This window comes from Molothrus ater, chromosome 4 (genome assembly GCF_012460135.2).
Source record: "Molothrus ater isolate BHLD 08-10-18 breed brown headed cowbird chromosome 4, BPBGC_Mater_1.1, whole genome shotgun sequence".
In the NCBI taxonomy this organism is placed as follows: Eukaryota; Metazoa; Chordata; class Aves; order Passeriformes; family Icteridae; genus Molothrus; species Molothrus ater.
The window spans coordinates 46,216,977-46,236,764 of record NC_050481.2 but is presented as its reverse complement, the minus strand read 5'-3'; the positions used below and the strand labels follow the sequence as shown (position 1 = coordinate 46,236,764).

Genomic DNA, 19,788 nt, shown 5'->3' with positions numbered 1-19,788 from the left:
CAGAAGTCCCTCACACTCAGATTTTTGCAGTGCTGTGGATGTGATAGTTATGTACCACCTCGAGCTCATATTTGTTGCTATGTCAGGGATACTAGAAGCTTGGTGAATGCAGCCCATATCAGACCTGAATGCAGAGAAACACGTTTGGCTGGATTAATTTTAGCATTATCAAAAATGTACAGAGGCATAATGCACACCCAACTGAAATGAACAGCAGTTCTTCAAACAAAAATCCTCCCTGAGACGTGACTTGACCCATAGAGGACAGGAAACCACAAAACTGGCAGCAATCAACTGCAGTATAAATATACAGCTAAAATTTGAAAGATAAAGCAACAAAGCTTCAGAGAACATCGTGTCTCTACAGCTGGAGCTAGAGTTCTGTCAGACACACTGAGTATCATGAGAACTTAAACACTTGAAAAAGTCCTTGGCAGGCATTGTGCTTCATCTGAGTGCCTCAAAGAAGCTAGGAATTCTGTTATTGATTCCTGCACATCAAATATTTCCTGGAAGGGAAGATGAACTACTTAGAGCTAGAATAATACAGATTAAAACTAAAGGTAGCTGGAAAACCAGATTCAAATTGCACTCTTTGTAAGTGAGAATAAGAATTGCTGAAATCTGAATGACTCTTCATGTACTACTTATGAATATTTTAGCAAAGGAATAACTTTCAATCTGTTTTACTATTTTCCTAAGATTTCAAGTTACACTAATACAAGGAAAACACACTGGAAAAATATCCTGAGTAGTTTACAGTATTTCTGTACTCAGAGGAAGCTACAGGCAAGATCCACTTTCTATAAAGCTTCATCACTTTGAGTTACAAGCACAGAATTGTGCAGTTATGCTGTTACCCAAGGACACATCCTCACTTCACCAGTTTCTCTGAGTAAACATTAGATAATGATTTAGAATTAAGCCACAGCTATTTAGAGAAGCTCGTCAGTTAAAAAATAATTCTAACCTTTCACTTATTTTAACTTGCTATTACCCAAGATTGAATAATTAATTTTCAGTATCTCTCTCATGTGTTGACTTATACAAGCTTGTTCCAAACTTGCTCCAACATCTTACGTCAACTATCATTGTATCTCTTCTCCTCACCATTCTCCTCTGACCAAGTTCCTGGAAAAGCCACACATATTTTCTTGGAATACTATTCTTTATGATTAGAAATATCAGACTATATTCTTTTACACATCTGGTAGGACATGGGTAGAGTTCATCTCACCAAACTTCAGTTGTGTAAACCTCAGCTGGCTGTCTGAAGATACCTTCTCTGGGCACCTTTTCCCATCTTAATGCTGCTAATCTAATGCTGTGCTTTTTTTTTGAGGAAGCCCATAGTAGCAGTACTCATCTTAGTAAAAGTACATCATTCTTAGGCCAGATCAGTTTGTTGGCCCAGTTCTTAGCATTGCTGCACCAACAATTGCAACAGCTTAGTGACACCATGGAGCCAGGACAAGCTGTATGGAACAGAACACCAGCTACTGCTAAAAACTTTATTTCATGAAACAGGCTAGAGACAGATGGAGAGAGTTTCCTGCAAAAGCTCCTTCACAATCTCCATCATCTGCAGGAGTTGAGATAACTAGTTCATCCTTGATGCCTATCAACTTTGCTTTACCAAGAAAAGGTTAGGTGATGTTAATTCCAACCTTTGTGGAAGGTCAGTGTCACTGTTCTTCCCAAAGATTTTTTTCCTGTGGTACTCTTTCATGCAACCTCAAAGGAACAATTTAAAAAAATTATTTATTTTCTCTTTCAATAGGAGCATGTGTTTGAAAAATACAGTAATCAATAGGAGACTTGCAATCAGTTTTCCCAACAAAAATTAATTTTTACTTGTAGCTCAAACATAAGGGATTTCAAACTGACATCATCCTCTAGAAAATATTAGGGAGAGAAAAAAACCCAGTTTGTTAAAAATGAACCCTCTGTATACCTGTCAGACTCTTAAGATGGAATTAACACAAAACATCTTAATGTTTCACTTATATAAATATGATGTAAATAACTGCTCTCAAAGTTACAGTGATAAGGAAAGGTATTGATTCACTAGCAAGGATTTTAACTGTAGACATATGTATTAGGACAGCAAAACTTGGCAGAGATTAGCCAAGTAATGCTTAGAAAAATAAATTTTTAGAAAAGAATATACTCACTTCAAGAAGTAAATTCTACAGGAATATCCACAATTCTCAGATGTCTGAAAAGATTCATATATTTATATATACAAAATGTATCTACCTATTAATGGGCAACAACCAAAAAAAAAAATCTATCCCAATGCTTACGGTTTCACAGTTCAAACATCTAGTTTCGTTAGTCAGTGTTCCCTGAAAAATCTCATGCACCCAGGTCAGTTCTTGTTTATTGTTCTCTTCAGCTTCATTCATGTTGCCATTTTTCAGTTTCCCATTTTGCTTTTCCTGTTTCTTCTCCTCCTGCAAAATGTCTGCAATGGTGTTGAGCAGGTAATTTAAAAACTCATGTGCGTCCTGCTGCATGTAGTTGTCAAAGAGATCTGTGAAGAAGAGAGTCAAGATTTGTACAGCTGAATATCCTTTCCTCAAAGAAAGAAAATTATTTTTTCCCCAAGTACTTGTACTGGCCCTTGCTCAGCAAAGTATTTGGAATCATCCCAAAGAACAGATTTGCAGCCAGTCACCCTGGTTTCAGTGAAGTTACTTAGGGGGAAAGCTTCATCTCACCTAACTTAAGCTGTCTAGAATAGTTACACTCATTGGAGTTGGTTGTGTAGGCTCCCATTACAGTCAATGAAGTAAGCAAGAGAGTGACTCATCCTAAATTATTTCCTTACACTAGACACTTACTGCCTAACTTTAGTCAGCACTGACTTCCATCCCCATATTCCGAGTCCCTCAGACACTCAGGAACATCACAGAGTTTTAACAGTAACCCACATGGCTGGGAAAACTGAGGCCATAGGATGCTGACACACATTTGTGTACTGTGTCTGGGATGGAGTTACCTTTCCTCACAGTAGCCCACAGGATGTTATGTTTTGTGGGTGTGCCTAAAATGGAGGTGAAGATGTACCAGTGCTTCAGCTGATGCTGAGCAGCACTCACACAGCATCAAGGCTGTCCCTCATCCTGCCCAAATACTGGTAGACTGGGTGTGAAAGAGGTTAGGAAGGGGACATAGGTGAGGTAGCTGACCCAAACTGGCCAAAGTCATATTTTGTGCCGTGTGACTTCATGTTCATCACTAAAATCTAAGAGAAAGATGGGCGGGTTTTCATTATTAAGATATATCTCTTCCAAACAAACTTCTACGCATGCCAAGGCCCTATGTCCCAGGTAGTATCTGGAAACCGTCTGTTGATGGGAGGTAGAGAATAAATCTCCTTTGGTTTTCCTTTGTTTCTGCATGTAATTTTTGGCTTTTTTTTTTTAATTAAACTACTTTGATCTCAACTCATGAGGTTTTTTCCTCTTATCTTCTCCTCCTGCCCTGCTAAGAGGAGGAGTGAGAGACAGGCTTGGTGGGCACCTGGCAGCCAGTCAAGGTTAACTCACTTCAAGTAGTAATAATAACACCACCTAACAAAACTCATTTTTCACCCACAAGTCTGATGAGAAAAGACTTGTCCTGTTCAATACAAATTCCTTGCAGGAAGAGGGGAAAATATCCCAGTGGTGATTTAGTACAGATTTCTCCAGTAAAGGTTTAATTCGCCCACCATGTCAAAGAAAAAAGAATGTGTGTTCCCAGAAATGTGTATTTTTATCTCCCTCCTCCTGAAAAAGTTCACATGGATTTCCTCAGAAAATATTGTACAGAACCATTGGCTTTGTAGTGTCTAGCCTGGACATATAAGCAGGGTAATACACACTGACTCTGGCACTAATTTAAAAAAGCTGAAAACATAAGATCCAGTCTTTACAAGTGATCCCCAACAGTGTGGGGGCATTTATCACTAGATGACTCAGAGTTAACTTTTTCATGATTTCAAATGTCTGCTCTGAAATGAACAGTCTGCCTATTTATATGCTGTCACCAGGAAGCAATTTCTTCCAGGTGTTTGACTCATACTTTGTCTCTTCATTCAAAGCCTCTCTGTTTCTAAGGATACCATCCACACCGATATTAATCCAGGCCAAAGTGGAGCTGTGACAGGCTTCTCTTTCTCAAGATCCCTTAGACAGAACAACAACAAGATTAGGTATAGGTGTTGCCAACTTAATGGTCAAAAGGAGTCTGATGCTTCACCAAGTGAGACTGTGTCCACCACTTCCAAGAACCAGAGCAGCAGCTGATGTGGAGTGGACTGACCACCCCACGTGTACCCAGCTCCTTATCCTCCATTGCAGACAATTCCTCTGGAATTGGTGGTGCCTGCAGCCTTCCTAGGTCACACAGTTTCTGTACTGCCAGCTGCCCTCAATGTTTCTGCCATACTCCACAAAAAAAAAATTTAAAACTGACAGCAGTGTCACCCTATTCCCAGCCCTAGCTCACCCTGCAGTAAGGTCTGCCCCACCGTGCTGTGAAAACATCACTAATTCACACATCTCTGGGAGCCTATGAAATCTGCTATGGTTATTTCAAGCATAATATCATATACACAGATGCTAAATTAATAATACACCCCACAAAGTACTAAAAGCAATTTACAAATCTAACCTCTGTTTCTGATTAATATGATCACATTGCTCAATATGTATTTATACTTCTTTGATCAATGCATTAATACCTTTCAGTTTTACACTTACCATTCTCTTTTCGTAACCTTGATATGAACTTCTTTGGTGGAATAACTCCAACTTTTTTCTTCTGAGTAGCAATACTGTGGAAAAGATCTGCCAGGCAAGTCAAGAGGTTTTCCTTCTTTTTCTGTTGGGCCTTGTATGATAATACATTTTCCCGAAATGGGCGGCAAAAATACAATGCCTGCAGCACAGAGTTACAGTAGCAGGTGTTCCCAAACTGCCATGCAGAATTAAAAACAAGATTAATCCCTGTGCATCACAACAAAACTAGCTGTTCATTCAAATTCTGACTCCTGACACTGTCACAAACCAGACATTTTTCCATTTAGTTGCAGTAGAAATATATTTCCACAGCCACCATGACACTTCATGGAAAAAAGGGCGGTGTTCTAAATTAACTAGAATACAAAGTAAAGATTTCCACTTGTAAGAAAAATATTTATTGTAGTGGATTTCATTAAGTTTATTTCCATATCTGGGCTCTATCTTACTGCTCAGTAGCAGAATGACTAATATTTTCAATGGAAAAAATTATTATATCTATATCATTTCTATGGGAACAACAAGTGATTAAACACTCTTCTCACTCATTTTCCCCTTGGTCAAATAAAAAAGCTCCTCCCAAGAGTTGCCAATGCAGAAGGCTGTACCTAAACTTGTACATACTTTCATCACTTCCTCTGTCCTATTTCACACCTAAAATAGACTTTTAATTTTATTTAAGTGTATGTTCTAATCCCTGGAAATATTCATAGAACTGTTCTCCCTGGGGGTGTATGAAGCCATCTTCAAACATCTGATACAGTTTTACAACCCACTTTGCCTAAAATTGCAACATGAGCAGCACTTAAAAAAAAAGACAATCCTGCATTAGAATAAGATTGATAAGAGCAGGGGAGAGAGAAAAACAAAACAAAACCAAACCAAGGAACTAAGCAAATTTCAAGTAACATCAAAATCAACCACTTACATTGACCAATCCAAAGTAGTGCTCATTGATTGGAAACTGCTCTGGGCCAATGTCTTTTTCCAGAGCAGAGGCATTGGTGCCCTATACAAAGGAAAAAAAAAAGGAAAAAATGTCAGAACACAAACCAAACAACAACAACAACAAAACATTAAAATGAAGAAATTATTTAGAATATTAAGATCCTAAAGTAAAATTATAGACAGTATCAAGACAAAAAAAGAATTCATTCCTTTTAGCTATGATTAGCCACACTAACTCTGTCTTACTGATAGGCACAACGGTCTCATAAGCCACTAAAAATATTTGCAAATCTGGATAGTTGAGCTGGCCTGACATGGACCCTCTAGTAACAGATGACTAGAAATGAACAGGTCACAACAGTGGTTCTTCCCACACCCACCTCCCCCTTATTTTTACTGTGTACATGGCCATCTGGATCCCATTACTCTCTTGTCTCATAAAGACAGTAGTTGATCTTAAATACAACCCTAAAAACCAGTTCTTAGATGGAAGGCAGGTTTTCTAAGCATTACTGAAACTTCTCTGAATCCCTTTGAATTAAATATCAGCCTGTAACAATACCTGGGCTTCAGATTGGTATCCAGTTCTAGTAACAACACAGATGCTGAAAGCAAGTGTAATATATCTGTTATTTTGTCCAATCTAACATTAAAGAGCACATAAATCCAAGATAGATCTCTTAGTATGTTCAACTGTATCTTCAACATCAAAGTTGTTTAGGGAACTGCTGGTCTGTAAGCACAACCACTAATTTGGTATGTTATATGTCATTTTCCTATATTAAAATGCCCATTTTTGAACAAGCTTAAATTACTAAGCAAGTAAGGTAGGTTGCTGCCAAAGCAATTGTCATCACTCCTATACACATTATAAGCTTGGCTCCATCCTCTGACACCCTCACTTCAGATAACTTACAGATGTTGATGAGTTCCCCTCTCAGCTTTCTCTCCTCCAGGCTGAACAGGCCTGGCTCCCTCTGCCTTTCCTCACAAGAAAGATGCTCCAATCCCTCACTCATCTTTGTTGCCCTCCACTGGACCTGCTCCAGGAGCTCCTTGTCTCTCTTTTCCTGAGGAGCCCAGAGCTGGGCACAGCACTCCTGATGTGGCCTCACCAGGGCTGAGTAGAGGGGCAGGATCACCTCCCTCAGCCTGCTGGCAATGTTCTTCCTAATGCCCCCCAGGGCACTATTGGCCTTCTCATCCCCTGGGCACACTGCTGGCTCGTGGACAGTTTGTTGTCCCCCAGAACCCCCAGGTCCTTCCCTGTGCAGCTGGGTCCCACCAGAACCCCCTGGTCCTTCCCTTTCCAGCAGGTCAATCCCAGCCTGTGCTGGTGCATGGGGTCACTCCTCCCCAGGTGCAGGACCCTTTGCTCAATTTCCTCTCTGCCCATCTCTCCAGCCTGGCAAGGCCCTTCTGGAGGGCTGCACAGCACTCTGGGGTATTGGCTGCTCCTCTCAACTTGGGGTCATCACCAAACTTGCTGAGGAGGCATCTGCCCCTTCATCCAAGTCATTGATGAGTAAGTTAAACAACTCCCAGTATTGAATAATGGGGGACACCACAAGTGTCAGGCCTCCAACCAGAACCTGTGTCACTGATTGTGAGTCTCTGGAGTCAACCAGTTCTCAATCCATCTCACTGTCCACTCATCCAGATCACACTTCTTGAATTTGTCTATGAGGACATTGTGAGAGACAGTGTCAAAAGCCTTGGTGAAGTCAAGGCAGACATTTGCTTAGACTTCATAAGCTAAAATTTTCAAAGTAACTGGTAATCAGATTTAGAATTCTCATGTCCCTTCCCTATCTTCTCTCCAAGGCCTGATTTCTGTTTCCTTACTGCACCTACCATAACCACTGCTTGCCAAATTAGATTATTATTTCATGCCAACTCATTAAAAGAAGATTTAGTCAACAGCATTAGCAGTGTGAAACTCAGCATAGGTACTCTTTGAGAATTTGCAAGCCTTGAAAGTAAAACATCTCCTTTAAGTTGGCAGGTTCCAGAAAAGCTCCCAAAATTTCATATTTCACATCCCCTTCTCAGATCTTTTTCCATTCTCTCACTTTCTCTCACATACACAGAGTTCATTGCTCAGACCAAGTATATGTTACTTCTCAGAAAATCCTTTGAGACTAAAGTACTTTACAGACACAGGCCTTCATGAGAAGCTTCATAATGGATATATGTTCTCACCAGACTCTGCTAAGCCTTGGTGAGAAACTTGGGAAAAAAGATTGATTAATACAAAGCAATTATTGGCTACCATTCAACAGAGATGACAGTGTGATAATTACGTAAGTCTCATATGAAGATTAGTTTCATTGCTTGGAAAGTCAGCCTTGCCAAAGATGCACATATTCAGCAAACCTTTCCAAGAGGGAAGAAGCTGATAAATATTTGCCTATCTGATATTAGCAGTGAAGCAAACAGCCACTGTTACCCTCAAAACCTTGTCTGATACAAGAGAAACATGACTACAGAAGATTAATGCAGCTTCTGAGGAAAAATATCTTCACATTAATACTCATTGTACAGCGTTCAGATCAAAGCAAAGGTTTTCTTTGAATTCACTTTGAACATTACAATCGAGCTCCCTAAAAGAAAAATGAAATGGGTGGTTTTTTCCAGTTTTATAGGAAGTATTCTCCACACTGAAATAAATTCTCCCTCTACAGTTCATGGAAAACATTATCTCTAAAAAGTAACCTCCTACACTTTCATAAAACTACAGGTTAGTGTATTCTGTTAGAGAAATATTATGCAAGTGCTCTGCTAACCTGTTGCTCCTACATTACTCATTTGCCTTTCCTCCAGGCCAGGGTTTCTAACTTCAGAGGATGTCAGATGGCTGGACAAACCCTTTCTTGTATTTAAATTTTCTTGTAAATATTGTGAGAAAGATCAAGAATCAGGATTAACCAAACAATATTATCACTGAAAACCAAACAAATTAATGACGTATACTAACCAATCTTCATATAAAAACTCCACATTGCCCAGAAATTTTTAAAGTACCTGCTGTTGAAAAAACCACATGCTTAGTAACATCTCAACATGGAGCTTTTCTACCTCTCCCAATCCAGGCCTTGGCTGTTGCAAATATAAAATAAAGTACAGTGTGACAGTGACCCAACAAAACAGTGAGGCTAAATTCAATCTTTGAGTAAACTGACATAACCTACTCAGACTTCATTAGGAGTAGGGTCTTCTTGTGTCAAAGGCAATTTCAGTCAGATTTTTATTTATTCTGAGGTCTCCAAAAGGATACTGTTAAATCCATGGAAAAAGAAGTCTAGGAACGTGGGTAAGAGACACAGAGACCTGATGCTTCAAAGAAGGATATATTCCTTATATGGAGAAAAAAATGTAGACAGGCCACTTAGTAAAACTCAAACCATGTCACACTGTATATAAATTACTTGTTTTGCATATGAAGTCTCCTTAATAAACAGTTGACATAAGGACAGAAGAAGGAAATTTTTCCAAGAAAGTATATCGGGAACTGTACACCCAATCCAGGTTTAAACTGGAAAAAGTATATTATTAGGGGTGTGTTAAAGGTGGTTGAGAATTCAGTTTAAATCAACCATATAAAATGGAAAACATATTTGTTAGTCTACTGATGTTAATCTACAGCAAACATCAACCATGACTATTTTTCCAGGGTGTTTGTGTTTGTTCTCACTCCCAGCAAGTAATTTTGATTACTTCTACAGTGAAAACCTGCTCAGACATTTTAATGCAACCACTCTCTATTGTTTTTTAAAAGCTTCAGCTAGGAGGAATATCCTACCACAACTGAATCTACTGTAGTTCCATAAAAATAAGCAGGACCAGCAGTGTAGCTACAGAGCCTGAAATGAGGAGAGGCTGCATAAGTCAATGAAGTGGGATTTGGGAGTATTAAATAAAGTCATATCAGAGTATAGAGACAATAAAGGAGACTGGCTCCTTCTTAAAAGAATACACTAGTGAAGGAAATGCAGTGGAGTGACTGTGGTATGCAGGCCTTATGAGGGTGAGAACTAGGTCAATGTGGAAACTCCTACTGTGCACTCTGTGGTGTTGGAACCTTGATTTCCCAGTTTTACCACTTAATTCAACAATCAGTATTCAGCCCTCGTAAAAAGACATACAGCTAGAGACATAGCCAAGCACAGGTCAATTCAGGCCAAGATTTTTGCCACAGCATGGCTCCAAAAACATTCAGCCCATATGACCTATATTTTTTCCTCTTGTTATTTTGTCCTGGACTTTCCAAAGAATAAGACTGCTGGTTTTCTTTTCAGTTGAAATTTCTGATTATGTTGCAAAGAATTTCATTTGTGCTTTGGATCACATGAAATAGATTAGGTAAAAAAAACCCCTGCTGTTCGTTTACTTTAGCATATATTAAAAAAAAAAGTCAGGATAAAAAAGAAGTCACCAGATTAGTTCATTAAATCACATGTAGAAAAGTAATGTAAATACAATTATTTTATGGAGGATGAGAAATGGACAAGAGCTAATAAGAAAGATAGTGTCAACAGAAGATAGCAAAGCAGACTAAACTTTGTACTGTGACAGAGCTATAAAAATGGCTCTAACTCTTCTAGAAATATACATGTGTTCAATTTAAAGTAAACGGATACAGTAAAGAAATTAGATCCTTCATAAGCCACTATTAAATGGGTATCACTAAATAAACAGAAACACAGTATGAAAAATAAAAAATTAATTAAATTTTTCTTTGTGCAGAAAAATATGTCTGTACAAAGACAAAAAAAAAGACATAAGAAGAAATATCATGTTCACAAGAAAATCTAAAAAATGTAACAGAAAAACATATAAAAATTGAATAATTAAAACAGAAACTTAAATACACGAAGAGCAAGAGATAATGAAGGAAGATGGCTGGTCCATACAAAGGGTTTCAGACCATATACATTTATAGATTAGATTTCTTTTTTCTTAGTATTTGGGGAAAGCAAGAGCAACATGATAATAATGATGATAATTTCTTGAAGGGAGAAACTGAAGACTTAAGACAAACTAATGATGATGTTTGGGCTGGTAGAAGAAAAATTAGAGTAAAAATAGAAATGGCTTCAGGGCTAGGCAGCCTGAGTTGAAGGATTTTGGAAGGCACAGCACATGGAAGGGAAGGAAAAAAGAAAATAAAGAAAGATGGGGAAGGCCTCCTGGCCAAAAAATGGCAGTGATGGATAACTCAAAAGAGAGGAGGTAATTGTAAAAACCTGAAATTAGCTCCCAGAAGCAACACAAAGAACCAAGAGTAAAAGGAGAACTAGCAATAGCACAGCATGCAGCATACATGCAGCTGCTTTCAAAGATGCATCACCTGTCCCCAGTGCTGGACTTTGGCTATCTTCAGAAACAACCTCAACTTTCAGAGAGATATGGTGAGTAACTGAAATAGCCGAACCAGCCTTCTTAAAAACTCATCTATATTAAATGCCAAATGTGAAGAATTTCTGTAATTTTTTAAAGTCTAAGTCCCACAAGATGGTTGAATTTAACCAGATTAGCTCTCTCTTCATTCTGTGAGAAAATGCTTTTTGTTCCTCCAGCAAAGCTATTTTGGGTCTTTTTGACCACAAGAAGAAAGAGGAAAGAGACGAGTCTATGAAAACACAGAGGAGATCATAGTAAACAGCAAAAGAACCTTGACTGACTAAAAAACCACTGTGTATTCAAATTTTTTTAGGAGAGATGATTTATCAAAATATATCTAAATAAATTATTTTTGTGTGTTTTTTCCAAAGAGTCTTCTGATCATTAAGGCAAATCATAAGAGCTTGAAAGGAGAGGCCTAACCTTTTTTCTTGCTGGGTAGATTAAGCTATCTCTATTTACAGACCTAAGTATCACATATACCACAAGTAACTTCAGCCCCATTCTGTGTGGTTTTCAAGAAATGGATAAAAATTGCAAGACCTGAAATCCTGAACCACTTAAAACCTTGGACAGAGTTTTTAAGGTACTCAGTCTTACATAGCTGATAAACCTGGTTTTCTCAAAGCACAAAGCAACCAAGTACTGCAAGTAAGGTTCTATTGAAATGCTGCAAGTCCAGAGTCTATATCCATAAGTAATTTAAAAAAAAAATATTGACCTTTAAACTTTCCAAGATTAGACAGCTTTTACCAAACTGCAACTCAATATTCACTTGTGAGTCTTTCTGTATCCCCAGCTTAATTTTTCTTGGATTAGTGGCACCCAGGCTTTTTCTGGAGGAAGCAGCAAGACCATTGGTTTTGGCCAGTTTCCTTCTTCAGAACACATAGCCTCAAGATGGTCTCATGAGTCAAAATGAAACTAATATTTACCTACAAACTATTAACTTCTTCAGTAACATTTTTGTCTAGAGCACCTAGACTGCATATGTGCTGCCTCAGAGCATTTGAAAAGCAAGGCGCCTTCTAAACTTCATCACAACTGCACCAGCTGGGATACTCTGATAACTTGGAGACAGAAGTAGGAATATGTTCATTAAATCTCCATACAAGGTTGAGTAATGAGGGCTGCAGTTATGTTGCAGGACAGGTTTAAAATTAAAAATATTTTTTACAGTATTTTTCTTTTAGAGAAATCCTGTAAGGACCTGAGACAAGTGCAAGATTCTGCACATGAAGAGAAGAATCACCATGTACAAAATGGGAAACAGCTGACTAAGGTAGTAACATTTTAGAAAAGAAAGAAAGAAAGGGGAAGTCTCTGTGTTGTATAAGATGAAAAAGCCACAGGTATGCATTGTTATTTAAAAAATTCCCCAAAACCACAACAACAAATGTTGACAACGTAATCAACACTTGCAGGTGGTAGTCTACAAAGATCTTAAAGTAACTTTCCTGTTTAACTTGTCAGTGGTAAGACATCTTACATCCAGCTTTGGGTGGCTGGTTTCAAGGAAGATAAAGGTAACTGGAAAGAATCCAAAAGAAGCCAGTCAAAATGGAAGACTCAACTCAAGAGAAAAGTGACCTATAAAAACGCGTTTAATGGGGTTGTGTTGCATAAGACAGAAAAGGCTGCATAATGCAGGAAAGGGCATGACAATATTTTAAAGTCTACAGTTTGTTACAGAAAGAAACTAGTCTGTTCTTGGCCTCAGCAATGGCCAGGATGAGAAGTACCAAGCTCAAGTTACCGTAATGTAGATTCCAGTAAGACATTAGGAAGTGCGACATAGTTCCTATCATTGGAAATCTCCAACTTTGGCTGACCTACATCAGGAATAACACAGGTTTATCATATTCAGTGGACAGTGGGAGACTTTCTTGTCATAGGATACTTTATATACAGCTGTTACGAGGCCATTAATTGTGAAATCAAAAAATCAAGTTAAATAACTGAAACATGCAATATCCAGTAATGGCTAGTTTGAAACCCTCAGCACAACAGCCTTTTCTGCAATGGCTGAGCACACCCAAGACCATGCTTACAGTGGAGTCCTGACACTGAGGATGCTTCTTTCCCAGAAGTACTGATATCCTGGGGTGTTAAGCACGTAATGTACGTAATAAATGTATGTAAGCATACCTACAAAACAGCCAACCAAGGACAGTTTCTGAGGCTAAAGGAAGGTCAGCAGAAGAGAACTGGCTGACTGCTTCTCTGACTGGCCAGGACTTAGACCCCACAGACTGTGGCTTGTCAAAACCATCAGAACCTCACCTCCTGTGTGGCACTTGCCCACCACACAGAGTTAATAAGGGTCCAGAGTCTGCTTTTAATGTCATTTCTTCCACAATTCAGATTCACTCAGCCTTGCTGAGCTATGACTAAGAGGTTCCTTTACTGAGGTGTTTAGTATAACCACTGGTTTATTCTTAATTCAGCAATATGAAGCCAAAGACTACATGCATCTAAAACAAACACACTGTACACTACATGTCGTGTTCATGAATTGTCCTTTCGTGCTTACTTTCCAAACAGCCAATAAGTACATAAGAACCACTTTAGCCATTAAAAGGTATTCATGCAAGACAAGCTTCAGCCATTACTCAAGGTTATACTTTGGGAATTATATATTAGGATGTTTCTCATTTTGCGTATACTCTTCTATCCAATAAAAAATATCTTTTGTGGACTTCATTCATCTTTTCATGGAATGCACACTTCCTGTCTGTTAGTCCAGCGCCCATTTGTCAGTCATACTCTCAAGTTTCTCATTACTTCAGAAAGTTATTACAAAGATTACACTTCATATTCTCCATAATTTTCATATTTTTATTTCTATATTTTCTATGTCATATTGAAATTGCCACCCTTGAGACTATGCTTCTAAAACTGCATTGCTTGAACTGTCTACATCTTATCCGATGTAAAAATTTATTTTCCTTTATCAATCTAAATATGCCTTCAGATAACTGTTTTTATTGTCTGGCACATATTATTTTGCCTTTATCTGTATTTATGGGAAGATATATGAGACATGAAGAAATATACACTGCAGGTTGTCCAAATGAATAAATCCAATTGAAAATCATAGTGATCAATTCTGTAGCCAAATAATATTCTTATTATTCTTGTATGAAACAGGATTTTAGTATTTTCACAGCATTAAAATCGTAGGGGTTTTTTTTTTGTATAAAGCCTTTTCCAAATCTGTTTGTAGTTTGAGTCCTCATTCTGCCAATGCCCTATATTCAAACAAATGCTGCAATTAGTCTCTAAAATCATGCTATTAAATAAACAAAAAAAATTCCAACATTTATTCTTATTTGTTTCCTGAATGTAGAGACTCCTAGGGTTGCATGTTTTTTCTCTATAACCAGTTTCTAGGAATGTTAGAAAATCTTTGTTTGTTTGTTTGTTTTAAAATGAAAGCTGCAATTCACAGGTGTTCACATAATTCCTGATGAATTGTGTGAATGTTTCATGCAGAAAAACAGCTCTGAAACTCATAACTATGAGACTATGAAAAGAAAGAGTAACATGAAACTCCAAAATTAATCTATGGAACGGCAACTTTTATTCCAAAGGATATCTATACAACAACTACCAGGAGTAACTATGAGGTATCTCAGATAATATCTTGTATCAGAGAACACTGAATGTGTTTAGATTATTCTGTTCATTAATTGTCAGAGCACTATGAAGTTCTAATTGGAATATTTGAGATACTATTACAAAAATATGAAAGGGAGGGAATTAATACTTGTTCTCAACAGAATTCTAAAAGATAGAAATATGATCCACAGAGCTTGTTAGCCAGATTCAGTAAATGTATGTCAATACATTCTGAAATGGTTAGATGTCCTTCACTGCACATAACAGTAATATCCCTAGGCCACAGCTGCAGCATGAGCTTAACTCAGAACTCAAGGCTTTACCTAAAGCTCATCAACAGAGAAACATACTGCAGAGGATTTCAGTAAGCATGAAATGCCAGCATGCCTGTCTACCCATGAACCAGAATTTGGTACGTGAGTCATTGGGTTATTCCACAGAAACAATAAGCAAAGAGAATTACAGCACATCCCTAACTGGTGCCTACAGTCTCCCAGTGTTAGGAGGCACTGCCTGTTGGTGTTCCCTCAAACAGAGTTTTTTCAATGTATTCTATGCTTCTTCACATCTGTTGTACATGTCCTACATAAAAGATGACAACTTGTATACATGGTATACAAGTGTATACACCCCTCAGTGTGAACATGGTGTGCAGTGAACATGGTGTGCAGACAGAGTGAATGAGTTTTCACAGGGGCTGAAGGCAGGTAAATTGAACATCCTGTGGACTACACCTCCCTTCTCAGTGAACATGGCCATCATGCCCACATAAGAATCCTACTGATTCCCTCAGGCATAGTTGCCTTCATCCCCTCCACCCATTCAGAACAAGTTTTAGCTCTTAATACTCATTAAACAAATCAGTGAATAATAACTAAACTATTGCAATTATTATAACTTAGGGGACAAAACTGGTAAAAGACAATAGAGGAATTTTGTTTAATTCTAGAAAGTTGTGCATTTAAATATTTACTACAAGTAAATGTGCCAAGTGGAAACTTCCCCCGCCAAATATTTGTTTCTTACTGGCTAGCTCCTACTGTGTCTATCTCAGCATGTGAGAGCTTATCCAGAGAATATATAGTACTAAGGATCTTTTGCAAGTGAGTTAAATACTGTCCCTGTCTTTCTTGCTTCACTACACTTGTTTTGATCCTTCCTGAAAAGACTAACGACCTCTACCATCTTTAGGAGATCAAAATTACAACCCAAGATATCAAATATCAGGCAGTCAACTTAATAGCAAACATACATCCAAAAATGCTGGCTAGCCAGGTTTTTCAATTAATTCAGTTAAATTTCAGTAATATTTTTCCCTTCAGGACATGAAAGCAAACATTGGACAAACACACTCAAAAAACTTTGTCAAGGACTACCACTGAAAACACAATCTAAGTTGCATTCAAGGAAGGACAAGTATTTCAGGACCAATTGCTGCCTCTGTCTCTCTTCCTCTACTCCCCACACCACCCCTAAAAACCAACCAGACATCTTTGTTTAGATTTTGGGGCTTTTTTTTCAAAAAACGAAAAACCCTCTGTGAACACTCTAAAGTGGAATGGGAAAAAATAAAGACCAGAACCCCCTTTTTTAAATTACTGAGTTTAACCAGGTTAAAAACCTTAGAAACCTATTATTATATAGCATTATATAGAAAAACATATTATATTACCAAAGAACTACACAGCTATTTCTTAGTCCACAGCTTGTCCGAAGCTCAGTTTTTAAGCACTATATTATAGTGCAGGAACAAGGTCTGGGAATCAGCATCTCAGCATCTTTCTAGATAGATTTCTACAGATGTCCTAAATCAAACTATATTTAGGGCAAATATTTAGGTTTTAAAAAGGTAAAGGTTTACTTTTATACCTCTAGCCCTCTGGAAGGTTGTCATAGCTCCTTCTACAGACCACTGAGTTCAAGTCTATCACTTCATCAGAGTGGACACATTTTTGGAGGAGCCATAATGCAATGTTGCCAACACTTGCAAGAATTTGTATTTCTCTTACGGCCCCAAATTCCTGTAGCTGTCTAAAACTCCATTGTTTTTGCCTAAAAGAACTTCCAGTCCCTGAGGGTTATCCAGAAAAAACTAAATGTGACCAACCCAACATGGCATCTCTAAAAGCTAAGTACACAGACCTCAAGGAATGTGTAGCCTTAAAACATCAGTAACATTGAATAGACTGCACCTGCTGTCACAGTACCATCAGCTAGAATTGTCTTGAAGTATGAATCCTGGTATGCCCCCTTTTCTGCTTGGGGCTCTCCTTCTTCCCTTTGGTCTCTCCACCTCTCAGATGCTACTTTTGCAGGATATACTAGCAATATACTGTGCTGAGCAGCACACCACTGCAAGAACCTCATCAGTTCTGCTGCGAATCTGTTCAGTCTTTGGGAGAAGCGTGCTGCATGCAAATGCATCTGTCTGAAGCACATGAAAAAAATCAGAGTTCCTAGTACTTTATGCCAAGGTCTTACATCCACCTATGAGTCTCCAGCTCCCCTTCATGCAGTGCTCTTTTATAAAATTTGCAAGGCACCACATCCACGATTAATCAGAAGTAAAAACTGGAGCCTGCCTCAGAGAGAAGGTAAGTGCATCTAGGTTTTCTCCTCAGTCCTGTACCATTTACTGAAGCTCTCTTTGCAGTATTTGTGGCTCATTGGACTGGAAAACATTAAGAACAATGAAAAGTTCAGAAAACTAGTTACTGTTGGTGAAGAAGGGTGAGCACCCAGGTTATTATACCTCAAATCTGGATTTTGTATTAATTCTTTTAACCTCAGAACCAACTCACCCTCTCTGCATTTCAGAGCAGGCATTTCAAAGGGAGGGCTGAGGTTCAAATGAAACCTATGCATGGGATTTCCCAGGCATCTCATTTGCAACAAAAGAGCAATCCCACTTAAGTGGAAGTGTGGACACATGGAAGGGGAGCAGGCTTGCACTCTGCACTCCCTCACTCAGACCCCGCAGGAGCCAGGCCTCTGGGGCTGTGCCCACTGCCTTACCCTAGAGACAGGCTCCATTCTCCAGGGCAGATGAATGGTATGTGTGGCATCAGCAGCACAAGGCATGCTGGGGCACCACATGGAGGGAAGCTAGCAACTGTGTGTAGCTGCTCTTGAAGAACCTGGAAATAAGGGTGAAAAATACAGACTAAAAACCCAAAATGAACAAAACCAGGATTCTCTTCTGTTTGCATTAAGATGCTTAGCACGCAACTATTTATTTGGCAAGTTTGCTACAGTCTCACTGTATTAAAAAGTCTTTGACAGAGTTTGAGCTTTTGCTCCTTCTGCCAAGAAGTTTCAAAAACCTAAACCAAATTAGGTGCTCCAAGTTTGTTAGAATTAAAATTAAACCCAAACACAATGCAGAAAGCATCGTTTCAACTGTTCCATGGGGAGAAAAGTAGTGAAATGAACAAAACAAAAATACAAACGTTTCCTTTTTCCTTCCTAATTGCCTAATTGGTTTTGAAAAAGCTAAGTGATTCAAGAGTACTTTATAAACACCAGTTCTCTTCGAGCAGCATGCAGTGCAAATTAAACCCAGTTATCTCTAAAGCAAAGACTTCCTAGAACAAGCACCTAGCATCGGGATCCAAAAGTGTTATTAGGCATCTAATCATCCTTCTTTTCTGTGTAATCTGGGGAGCTCGTGGCCCTAGGAGACCACAGGGTGCCTGCCTGAGAGGGTTAAACAGGGTCACTGATTTCATGTGGATTCAGAACCCAACTTTGGTCCTTTCGCAGTATTAGGGCAGGAGGAAGGGCAGGCGGAGGAAGGGCGGGCCACGGCTCCGTCTGCAACGCGCCTCGGCCGGGGTCAGACCCGCTCCGGGGGCCCTCGCACCGGTTCTGCATCTGCGTCCCTCCCCGGCCCACGCCCGGGTTGCTCCCGGAAAACTCCTCGGGACATCGTCACTCTCCGTCGGCCAACTCCATCCCAGGCACTTCTCGGCAGCCTGCCCGGCTCCCCCGCCGCTGGGGCAAGGGACGGAGCCGCGCGGTTGGGCTGCGCCCCGGGGCAGCCCCCAGCCGGCCCCCGCAGGGGCTGCCGTGCCGCCCGCCCCCCGCCAGCACTCACCATATTACAGATGGAGGCGATGTTTCTGACAGTCATTAGTCTAAAGGTTGCAGCGATCCCACACCGCCATCTTTATAAGGTGAAAACAGCCCCGCTCATGGTGGGAAGAGCGCAGGAAGGGATAGGGGGCGGCGGCGGCTCCTGCTCCGGGGCTGGGATAAAAGCAAGAGGAGGGGACTGCACAGGCACCCTTTGCGCCCGCAGAGCGGCGAGAATGACGGACCTTCCCGGCCTCCCTCCTCCGGGCGAGTGACCGGGAGCTTCAGCGGCGCGGGGAGAGCGGCCGCATCTCCGCTCCTTCCGCCTGTGCCTCTCGCACGGTCCGCAGGGCCCCGGGCTCCCGCTGGAGCGCTCAGCTGCGCCTCTGCGCCAGCCGGCACCGCGCTAATCTCTCCCTTCCTCCTCCTCCTCCTCCTCTTCCTCCTCTCCCGGCGGCTGCCGTTGCCGCTCGCCGCTCCATCGCAGCGCCGCGCCCGCTGATGCGCTCTGACAGCGCCGGGGAAGGGAAGAGAAGGGAAGGGAAGGTCAGAGGCAGTGCCGGGCACGGGGCACCCCAGCGGGCCCGGCGGGGCGGCCGCCGCAGCCAATGCGCTGCGGCGCCGAGGGGGCGCGGGGGCGCTGCGCCCGCTGCCCCTCCGGACGGGCCCTCCGACAGGAGCCGCGGTGCTTTAGTCGCCGGGCCTGGAATGGCCACGGGGCTGGGAATCCCGGCCTCGGTGAGTATACAGCCATACCGGCAGGCAGCGGGGTGAAGGACAGGAAGGCAGAGTGTGGGCAGGAGGACGTGGATGTGTGGCAAGAACGGCGGCACTGGGCTTTGGGACATGCTCACCCCACCTAATTAGGAGGTACACAGGAGCCCAGGCACTTGCAAAATCCAGAACAGTAAGCTGGAATGTAATTTACTGCCCTCAGTTGGTGCTTTGTATT

At 40.5% G+C, this 19,788-nt stretch overlaps 1 protein-coding gene across 1 annotated transcript in view; it reads right to left on the bottom strand.

Moving 5' to 3' along the window:
- USP46 (ubiquitin specific peptidase 46) overlaps positions 1 to 19,409 on the bottom strand; it is a 34,259-nt gene extending 14,850 nt beyond the window's left edge. Inside the window, exons 1-4 of the mRNA XM_036381461.2 lie at positions 18,859 to 19,409; positions 5,719 to 5,799; positions 4,752 to 4,965; positions 2,307 to 2,536 (exon numbers count right to left, since the gene is read on the bottom strand). Of these exons, the coding sequence (XP_036237354.1) occupies positions 2,307 to 2,536; positions 4,752 to 4,965; positions 5,719 to 5,799; positions 18,859 to 18,894 (561 nt within the window). The 5' untranslated portion in view covers positions 18,895 to 19,409. The remainder of the gene's footprint in view (positions 1 to 2,306; positions 2,537 to 4,751; positions 4,966 to 5,718; positions 5,800 to 18,858) is intronic.
- Positions 19,410 to 19,788: the final 379 nt, after the last annotated feature.